We start from the raw sequence: 10,361 nt of genomic DNA, 5'->3' as shown, positions 1-10,361 counted from the left end.
GTCAATCGGCACATGCTTCAACTCGATATGCCTGGAGACACGACTCGACACCTGCATCAACCCCCCTCCTCCACCAGCAACCATCCGAAACGCTAATTCGTCCTTGGGGCGTTGGGGCAAGGTGAAGACAACCCTGGGTTGCAGGGAGAGGGACGGGGTAGTGGATTATGCAAAACAGCAAAATGCTAAGGAAAAGGGGGAGAGAGAGAGAGAGGGAGAGGAGAGAAAAACTTATTGAGTAACCTAGATGGATGCTAGATCGTTGTTCGGGACACCCTCATCGTCCTCCCCCCCAATTCCTGACTCTTGTCATGAGCCCTGATCCAGTGGCCCTGACTCTTGACTCTGCCTCTGCCGTCTCCCGCTCACATGCTCATCCACCCTCCACTTCCTGCAATCCTACTCCGTGTGTTTAGTGTCCAATATGTCCTTCTTCGCATGAACGATACCTCGGCTTTTGTGTGCGGGTGAGTGAAGCTGTGAAGAACGGTGGACAGAGACGACGCCAAAAACCAGCATTTTCATTCTGTGTGTATCTGTCTACTCGACGAATCAAGAAGAGAGAGAAGCAAACGGAAAAGACAAGAAAGGAAAAGAAAAGAAAATTCGTCAAAACGTTATACCTACGGTCGCCCGCCAGGCACCCTGATCCCACGATCCTACAGTCTATTTGGTATTTCCCTTTTTCTAACCACCGCCCCCGCCTCACCCCAACGCCCCTGTTCCAATTTACCAGATGTCTTCCTCGCTCCTGACCATCTCCCTCGTCGGCGTCTTGGGCTCTAGCTTCTTCATCCGCTTGCGGTCCGCCTTGGTCACTAGCGACGGCGTCATGGGTACGCACGGCGTGAAGGGCTGGTAGGGCGAGTACGGCACCGCCATGCCCGTCGCCGGCGTCCGCGCCCCAGACGGCGACAGCGGCCCCGTACGCGTGAACACCGTCTGCTTGGTCGTCTGTGACGACTGCGACGGCGAGTTCAGCGCGGGCTCGTACGCGCGCAGCGGCAGCGCTCCGCCGGTCCGCACCGCTGAGGGCGCTTTGGACCGGTATCCACCACCACCACCGGCCCCCGGCGGGGGAGGAATCTGAAACGATGCCCCCGGTCTCGGGGATGCCGGGAGGGTGGAGGTGGAGAACCGTGCGCCCGGCTTCGGGGTCGACGGCAGCCCGATGAGTGGGGCCGTCGACCTATCCGACACGGCCGAGTTCGGATCCCTCTCGGACAGCGCCGCCGAAGGGTGGCGGACGTGATCGATACCGATGGGGATGTGCCCGCCGATACGCTCGTCGATGCTCTGCGTGCTCTCGGGCGAGTGTTCCGGACTGACGGGCGACATCTGTCCGTTGTTGTGGTGCACACCCCCGTACGACATGTGATGATGGCTGGGCAACGAAGGCGGCGGCGGCGGCGCGTACTGCCGCGGCTGGATGGCGCTCAGCTCCTGCGACTCGTGGCGCGGGAAAGTGCCCGTCATGGGCGTCATGATGGGCGATGAGATGTTGACGGCCCTAACCTCCTTGGTCTTCTTGGGCGAGCGCAGGGCGGCAAAGATGGACGATGCCCTCGACTGCTTCTTCTCCGGCTTCTCTCCCGGAACCGCCTCCGAATTGCCCTCCAGCTTGCCCCCGGGCTTGCCCTCCGGCTTGCCCTCGACGAGGTTCAGGTTGCCCGGCTTGTGCTTCTCCTTCCTGACGGACGATCTGCTGAAGCTGGCATGCGACGGTGTCTGCAGCTGTGGTGGGTGGCTGGAGAGCGCCCGCGGCGGCTCATCCAGCTTGATTCCCTGCGCTTTGGCCTCCTCCTGCTCCATCACATACTTGTACATCTCCTCGAGCTGTGACTGCGCCATTTTCTTGTCTTGGGCGACCACTCGTTGGTCTACGGTAAAATCTACACCGGGTGCGTGAAGCGTTGACGTGGGTGTCGGGGCGACGTATGGTGTCTGGGGTGTCGGGTACTCGGGCGTGTAATACTCGTCCGCTGAGGGATACGAAAAGTTGCGAACTGGGCTCCGTGGTATACTCCTGAGAGAGCTCGGCACTTGTAGCGTGAGCTTTGGCGGCGGCGACTTGGGCTCAAGCTCGTCAAAGTCGACCTCGATCTCCTGGTTAGCGGCAGAGAGGGCCTCGCGACGTCTTTTGGAGAGGATGAGCAGGAAGACGGCGACCAGCACCAAGGATACTCCGTACGAGCCGACGATGGCGCCGACCTGGTAAGGGATGTAGGCGGGATCTCTCAAGGCACCGGCCGATGCTGGAGGTCCGTCCTCGGGTGACGGTGCGGGATCCCAATCAATGTTCAATGGGTTGTTGTTGTGGTTGCTGTTACGAGTCTCGCGGACAGACGGGGCTGCATGCGAGGTGGCAGGACTACAGACCAAGAAGAGGAAAGAGAAGAGAGCGAAGGACAAGAATCGAAATCGAAGTCGAGGACGAGAGTTAAGAAGGGCTTGGACGAGTTTCATGGTGAGGTGGTGAGGGCACCGCAACTCTTTTTAAAAGTCAAATCCAGCTTTGATGATCTTGCCTCCTGGTGGAGGGTCCGAAACACATTGCGATGGAGAAGTTACATGAAGAGGCATGGATATGCGGCGCACAAAGGGGGTATATAGCGGCTGGTGAGGTTCGGCAGTGCGTCGAGGCCGGCGGTGGCCATGTGCTCTCGACGCTGACTTGCTGGAGCCCCCAGGCACGACTCTTGCAAAGCGGTAGCACTTGCATGATGGTTGATGGATTCCACGGTGACGAGAGGCTTGGAGGGCGAAGATGGTGCTCCCCCCTCCCCACCCTCCCTCCCAAAGAAAAAGGGCAAAAGGGCCCCATGGCTATTCCTGTCATCTGCAAGAGGGGGAGGCGGGAGAGCATCAAGGGCTTCCCGAGATGTGGTTGGACGGATCGACGTGACGGCAGGGGGCATTTAAGCGCCGAGGATGGCTGTCGGGGTCGTGGTTGGGTAGGTCCATCACATCCGATTTGATCCAACCCCGCGCCGTACCACACCCCGGGCTCGAACTGACTTTGCCCAACTCAATTCGTCGTCGCAGGGCGATGTTAATACAGGTACTGGCCAGGGCCCAGAACGGCCAGCCACTAAGAAGCGATAGCTCCCCGTAGTCCAGCGAGGAAGAGTGGTGAAAAGAGGAGCGGTTCCCGGGTCAGGTGTTCACTATCCAGCCTGTCGTTCGTTGACTCCGGTCGGTTCTCGATTCTCGTCCTGTCTTCTAACCGTTGCGCCGAAGGAGAGACGTGCGGGAGACAAGCGACCATGCCCAAGTCCCGGCCAGCAGGAGAGGTCTACCCCTGCGTCCGCCCATCACCTCTGTCTCTCTGACCGCATGTGCTTTCTGTAATAGGGCCTCTGACCTATTGCATAAGCCTGGTCAAGCCATTGCCAATGGGCCCCCCTGCGGCATCGCGTCACACGCCGCCGTCGAATGGGATCTTTGTCTGGATGTGACTTCACACCAAGAGCAGCATTAAAGCGTGATAACGGTAACTTCGTCACCGTGATAGGATCGAGGTCTTTTTCCTCCCAATCGACCGATGGAACGTTGAGTTACACTTTGCTCCGTTCCAAATTGTTTTTTTGGGGGCAGAACTAGAGGGGGGTAGAAGAAACCTTGGGTCTCAGGGACCACGGCTGTCTCGTTTTCGGCACGGGTATGAACAGGAACAGGAACAGGAACAGGAACAGGAAGGGAACTCTGTCATCAAAGCAACCGAGCACAGACTTTGTGCGAGCAATGCTTATTTCCAAGTGAGCATTTGTCCAGTTGAGCGTCTCATGCGCCCACCCTCCTATCGGCTGGGAGAGGGATGGGAACGGGCGAGACGGGACCATTGAACGTTGATTGAGGAAACAGAATTTCCAGCTCGTCAAATCAGCGCCACGGCATCGGCACGGACGATGGATGGCCTCAGTGTGCTAGGAAAGTAAGGCGAAGGGTTGGTGGTCGGCGCCAGGTTTATTATTTGGTATTGCCGCGGAGCGACAAGACAATCAGCCTATTGGGCGACTGCAATCAAGCTCGACAAAGTACGACGCCTGGCGCAATCCAATTCTGCTTTGTGCAAAGTCTGTCCGCTCGAACCTTGGAAGACGAGGCAACGGACAGCCTGAGCGACTATTTGTAAGGCGAAGAGGTCAACCAGACCGACCCTACACAAATTGGAATCAAATTGAGGCGCCGGGTCGTCCGGTGGTCTGGAAAGCCGAAGAGTACATCGTACTCAGTGTCTCGGCAGGTGACTATCCGGAGTGCGAGTCCCGACAAAAAGGATGCCATCGGCGAAGGTTTTGGGTTTGGAAATGCCAGAGCGTTTGTTTGCACTGCCCAGTCTGCTCAGTCTGTCCTGCGGTCGGTTCAGCGGTTCCGGGTTGCTGTCTCTTGCAGGTTCCGTTTTGTGAGTGAGGGCTGGTGGTGGATCTGCGACGGCACGTGCGTTTGTGCGTCTGTAAGGGGGACCGACCTGGATGGCTGGTCACGAGGGGCGGGACATCCTGACGTTGACAGTCACGTGGCCTCAGACAGCTGTCAGTCAGATCATGTGACACCGTGCCGCCATGCCGCGACCCGCAATGTTGACATGGCTGCGGACGCATCCACTATGTCACACTGGGACGCGTCGACCAGTCTTCATCCAGCACGGCACGCGACTGCTCTCTCGCAAGGAAGAGACATGCGGCTCAGCATCGTCTGCTCAATCGCCTCCCGAACATCATCAATTGCTTCTGACGTGCTCGGCTCGCCAATGACCGCTCCTCAACGATGAAGTCGTCCAGCTCGGCCCCAGGGCCGGCCGAATCTATTCTGGCAACACTCAATACCGCGCAGTGCCGTGCCGTCACCTCGAGTGCGTCTACGGTTGCCATCCTTGCCGGTCCTGGAAGCGGAAAGACGCATACTCTGACTTCTCGCGTCGTCTGGCTCGTGGATAACGTCGGCTATGCACCCACCGACATCATTGTCGCCACCTTCACAGTCAAGGCCGCGCGGGAGATGAAGGAACGCATCGCCAAGGCCCTGGGCGATGACCGTGGGAAGCGGATTGTCCTCGGCACATTCCACAGCATCGCTCGTCGGTATCTTGCCGCCTACGGAAAACACATTGGCCTGGACGAGAAATTCGCTATCGCAGACGACACAGATTCGAGGTCCATTATCCAGAGGATCTGTAAGCGATTCCAGCTCTCGGTGGATCCTGCGGGTGCAAGATCATGGATCAGTAAGAAAAAGGCAAAGGGCGAAAACCAAACGCCGGCAAAACGAAGTGGCAAGGAGGTTCCCCAAAGTCCCGATATGGAAACCTGCTTTCGAGAGTATCAGAGCCATCTCGAACGCTCGAACCTGCTGGACTACGACGACCTGCTGACTCGGTGTGTTGAGCTGCTGCGGAAGCATCCCGCATGTGTCGCCAACGTCCAGGCCGTGCTCATTGATGAGTACCAAGACACCAACGGCATTCAGTACGAGCTCATGAGGCTGTTCGCGCAGGCAAGAGAGAGGATCACCATCGTTGGAGACCCAGATCAAAGCATTTACGGATGGCGATCCGCCGAGATCAAGAATCTGTACAGGCTTCTCAAGGACTACCCGAACGCGGAGGAGATCTCCCTCGAGGAAAACTACCGCTCGTCCCAAGCAATTCTGGACGTGTCTCTGAAGGTCATCCAGCAGGACAAGAAACGGTACCAGAAGGTGCTGTTGCCCATCCACAACAAAGGCACCAGACCCGTTTTGCGGCGGCTTAAGTCTTCGGCTGTCGAGGCTGAATGGATCGTGTCGGAGATCAAAAGGACACTGTTGATGGCGGGCAAGATGCTCACCCACGATGACGTGGCAATTCTCCTGCGATCGGCTTCCCTCTCGAGGCATATCGAATCGGCCCTTGGCAAGGCTGGAATGGCTTACAGAATGGTGGGCGGGTTTAAGTTCTACGATCGCATTGAGGTCAAGGTGATCCTTGATTATCTGCGTGTCATACACCAGCCAGACAACAACGATGCAGTGGCTCGCATCATCAACGTGCCTCGCCGCGGCATTGGAGACACGACCATCAAAGCCCTTCTCGAGGAAGCCGAAAGCTCCAAATTGAGCGTCTGGGCGTTGCTGAATAAGCATTGCCGAGGAGAGCGGCAGGCGAAGACCAACATCAAGAAGGCCATGGAGCAGAAGATCAGTGGAGACCTGCTAAGGCTAGTGTCAGGAGTCAGGAGGAAAATCAAAGAGCCCCCGAACGGGAGCCCCTACTACCACTTGGTTGATCTCATCGAAAACCTGCTCTCGCAGCTCAATTTCCAGGCCTACCTCCGAGACAACTACCCCGAGGAGCACGAGGCACGGTGGGCCAACGTTCAGGAGTTCATCAGCCTGGCAGGAGATTTCATGCGAGATCTAAGCGCAACGGCCGATGAAGATCGTCTCCCGCAAGTCGACGGTGTTCAACAAGTGCAGGAGAATGACGCTCTTGGGCGCTTCTTGGCCAACGTGTCTCTGGCGTCGGACGCCCAGCAAAAAGGCGACGCGGACAACAAGCCGATGGTGACCATCTCGACCATCCATGCAGCCAAGGGACTGGAATGGCCGGTCGTCTTTGTCCCTGCGGTGTACAATGGATCTATCCCGCACATGAGGTCGGAAGATCCTGACGAGGAGCGCCGGCTCCTCTACGTGGCTATGACACGGGCCCAGTCGCTTCTCTATCTCAGCTGCCCAATGTACAGCTCGCAGAACGGAGGAAATGGGGGTGAGCGTACTGAGTTGTCGAAATTCATTCCATCGGAGATCCACCCATACTTTAGAAAATGCGGCCCATCATTCGAGCCTGGGATTCTGCAAGAAATCGGGCGCATACTGCGCCGAGAGTCTGAGGTGCCGTCGCAAGACAAAGTTTATAAAGACATGCCGCTCCTGGAAAGGCCCGAGGATAATCTGTACCCAGAGGATCCGGAGAGCTCCTTCGGCGAAGCAGACGCTGGTGGTAGAAGCCGGCAATGGCAGCGACGTCCTCGGCCGCAGGCGGTTTCGGCATCGGAAGAGGGCGACTCCCAGCCGGTGCCGACGTGGCATGCTTCTACGACGATGGATGGTGCTTCCAACTTCACGCTGCCTGGCTTCACTACCGCAAGCGCAGCCCAGGCGATGCTTGCCGCCGCGAAGGACATGGCGACCTCGGCGCAGCGCAGCGACCAAGGGCGTCAAGGATCGGCTGGGCCTCGGAGGGGAACGACAAAGCGACCGGCCGACCAGCGGAGTCTTCTGGGTTTTGTCAAGAGGTCCAGATCCGATTTGTCAGACACAGCTGGCCCTGTAGCCAACCGTGCGCCAGCTGTCCAGTCACGGCTGGCTCTTCAAGAACTGCCCGAACTCCCGAATCTGTACCGGGCGCAACGGTCTGCCCCGACCATCGAGCCTGACCTGGGCGGGCACAGGCTTGGAGCAGGCAAGCTCCCCGTCAAACCGGGGAGGGCAGCTATTGGAGGCATCGCGGGCCCCAAAAAACACTATGCAAACTTTTCGAGTTCTCCTCCTCGGCCAAAGTCTCCCGAGAAGGAAAACCAAAGCACAGACGAGCTGCCGACGATCAGAGAGCGGCCGGCTAGCTGTTTGCACGCGACCACGACAACGAATGGCTTTGGGGGCTTCAAACGGCCTGCTGCTTTGAAGAAGGAGGGGGGGATTGCGCCGATAGACCGGCTGAGGAAACCCTTCAAGCCGCTGACGATGAATAGGCCATGATTGCCGGATTGTTGCTCATATTATGGGGGTGGGCGTTTACTGTAGACTTGCATGATGGGTGGGCGTTGACTGGAAGACTAGCAGAGGGGCGTGATGATACATGGAGAAGTGCCTCACGGAGGACCCGTACGCACCTGAGATGTCTGATCTATCTTAGCTTGCTTTACCTTACCTATCTAGCCAAAACAGGCAATTTGAGGTACCCGAGCTACTCACGGAAGTTCCTCCGAGCTGACGGCGCAAGTCCCCGCACATTCCGGGTGCAACCGGCTCGGTGAAGCCACCCTTCCGCCAAACCACGTCGAGAGTGCGGCGCTGTTCTCGTGCAAAGCAGACGCGCGTTTCGTAAGTAGTTGCAGGTGAGGGAGGAAATATAAGCACGCCAGCCGACGGGATGAGCTGGCAAAGGGTGAGTGTGAGATCACAATTTTCTAACAACCCCTTCATTGTCCTGCACTCGATCCTGCAACTTGGTAAACCAAAAAAAAAAGCTGCCGCCTTCTGTTCATTTATCGGACGAGTCGCCTGCGAGAACATCAAATACCATGTCCGCTGCCGCGACAGCACGCATCGCGACCAAGGTGCTCGCGGCCCCTACCCGCCGCGCCGCCTCCTTCTCCACGGTCCCGTCACGCGGAGCCGGCGGTCCCACAGCGGGAGGGAAGACCAGGGTCGACGTCAACAACAAGAAATCCGGCGAGAGCGCCGTCGAGGTCCCTGTTTTCGATCTCCGACACATCACGTCGAGTCCGCGGGCGCGGTTCTGGCTGATTTCAGCGCTCTGCGTGGCTGGGAGCGTCGAGATGTACGGGTGGTACACATTCGGCCCCAGGATTTTGGGGTGGGAGGAGGGCCGCAAGGGCGATGAGGACGTTCAAGGGCGTTGAGAAGAGGGCGATGTTGCAGTGACTTGCTCGAGCATACTGCTGGCTGTCTCTGCTCAATCATCTTCGTCAGTCGAGATCTGTCTCCGCGGCACACCCCGCTCAGTCATTTGCGTCCTGGGATTCAATTCGAAACCACATCTGTTACCTTTCCAGCATCCCCTGCTTTTTCTCCGATCAATTGTAATCGGCTCTAGAAATTAGGGCTTTAAAGGATCCTCTCCAACTCACTTATTGTCACAAAGGCCCCATTCATAAATGCAGGCTTCCGGTCCTGTCTGTTACAAGAATCTTCACTGGCAATGTGTAAGAGTGAAGCTTCTGCTCTCAGCGGCGAGAGAAGCCGTCAAACGGGGCATCAACCCACCATTCCCGGCCATTGGATCATCTTTTTTTGCACTCGAAAGCAATTGCCTTTCAGCTGCAGTTGGGATGCGTTGAGTTCTGGTTTCTGCCGGCGTATCTCGTTGTCTTGCCCTGGCTGGTCCTATGTGTTGAGCAAGAAGCGGTTCCCGTCGCCTTGTACCACCAGGGATCTAGCCGCGCTTCGGACTCTGGTTGAGACGCGAATGAACCTTGGAGATAGTGACACTGAGTCTGTATATATTCCAGATCCAGGGCTTTGGCCCCACGCCCTAATGTCGCCCAAAAATGCGTCATAACAATACCTAAGCTTCGGTTCCTCACGATGTCAGTCTTTTCCTGGTCCTCGGACCCGTGCCGTCACATTTTATGATCATCTACCTCATGTCCTCTCCTTACCAAACGACATTGGCTATCTCCCTTTGGTCCTCATATCCAACACACCCGTCTACATACCTACCTCTCAATACCTAGCCGTCCGCATATCACGACAATGATTCGGAAACGCACCTCGATGAAAGGCAAGCCGCTGCTGATCTTGGCGGCGGTAGCAGGCATTGCCACCGCCCAGGTGAAACTGAGCAGCTTCACCGTCAGCGGCAGCATCTACATCGGCTGCGCCGTGATCAACAACGTCGCCACGGAGACCTTCGACTTTCCTGTCAGCGGACTGACGCCGCAACTGTGCCATTCCATGCCTTTTTCGGGTTCGGTCCTACGCCGCCGGGGTCGAGCTCCAGCAATTCTCATAGCTTCAGCAGCACGGGTAGCTCTAGCAGCTCTAGCAGCTTCGGTATTACGAGTACCAGCTCCTCAACCGACGCCCCCCAGCAGCTGACACGACTATCAGACATCTCTACTTCGACCTTTACGGCGTCAACTTCTTCATCGTCTGCAAGCACTAGAGCGTCTACTTTCTTAGCCATCTCTTCAATATCGACTATCTCCTCACCTAACAGTTCAGCATCTAATGCTAACGTTATAAGCTCCCCTTCATCTATCACCTTGCTATCTAGTTTGAGTATGTTAGCCTCCACAGCAGGCACTTTACAGCAGTCTACCTCTCTTACTTCTTCCAACGGTTCAGTGACAAGCAGCGATACTTCGACATCGGCGTCGCCAGCCTCGAACCTATCGGCGTCCCCAAGAAGCAGTACCGGGGGCGGACCGCCCTTTTCAAGCGGGTCCAACTCGGTCTCTCGCGCTCCTCTGACGATCTCGCCCCTTTCGACTTCCACCTCCACCACCACCACCGCCGCCGCCACCACTACATCCAGCTCGGTCACCACACCGGTTACTGAGGCCGACCTTGTAGAGATACCGATCCTCATCACGGTCAAGGCCATTGCTGCTCCCTCAACAGGTCCGGCAACG

At 57.2% G+C, this 10,361-nt stretch overlaps 4 protein-coding genes across 4 annotated transcripts; 3 read left to right on the top strand and 1 right to left on the bottom strand.

Annotated features, from left to right (window-relative positions):
• Window positions 1-729: 729 nt before the first annotated feature.
• CH63R_08239 (uncharacterized protein) lies at window positions 730-2,466 on the bottom strand (the record flags this gene model as incomplete). The annotated part of the gene is made up of 1 exon (XM_018303213.1): window positions 730-2,466. One exon carries the CDS (start codon window positions 2,464-2,466, stop codon window positions 730-732), a length of 1,737 nt encoding a protein of 578 aa, XP_018157991.1.
• Window positions 2,467-4,770: 2,304 nt separating this feature from the next.
• Window positions 4,771-7,740, top strand: CH63R_08238 (UvrD/REP helicase; the record flags this gene model as incomplete). The annotated part of the gene is made up of 1 exon (XM_018303212.1): window positions 4,771-7,740. The coding sequence occupies one exon, from the start codon at window positions 4,771-4,773 to the stop codon at window positions 7,738-7,740; it is 2,970 nt and encodes a 989-aa protein (XP_018157990.1).
• A 545-nt stretch (window positions 7,741-8,285) lies between these two features.
• CH63R_08237 (UvrD/REP helicase) lies at window positions 8,286-8,627 on the top strand (the record flags this gene model as incomplete). Its single annotated transcript, XM_018303211.1, has 1 exon — window positions 8,286-8,627. The coding sequence occupies one exon, from the start codon at window positions 8,286-8,288 to the stop codon at window positions 8,625-8,627; it is 342 nt and encodes a 113-aa protein (XP_018157989.1).
• Window positions 8,628-9,480: 853 nt separating this feature from the next.
• Window positions 9,481-10,288, top strand: CH63R_08236 (uncharacterized protein; the record flags this gene model as incomplete). Its single annotated transcript, XM_018303210.1, has 2 exons — window positions 9,481-9,780; window positions 10,004-10,288. The coding sequence occupies 2 exons, from the start codon at window positions 9,481-9,483 to the stop codon at window positions 10,286-10,288; spliced, it is 585 nt and encodes a 194-aa protein (XP_018157988.1).
• Window positions 10,289-10,361: the final 73 nt, after the last annotated feature.

This window comes from Colletotrichum higginsianum, chromosome 5 (genome assembly GCF_001672515.1).
Source record: "Colletotrichum higginsianum IMI 349063 chromosome 5, whole genome shotgun sequence".
NCBI lineage: Eukaryota > Fungi > Ascomycota > Sordariomycetes > Glomerellales > Glomerellaceae > Colletotrichum > Colletotrichum higginsianum.
Note: the sequence above shows the minus strand (reverse complement) of the source record. Positions and strands in the feature narration are given on the sequence as shown.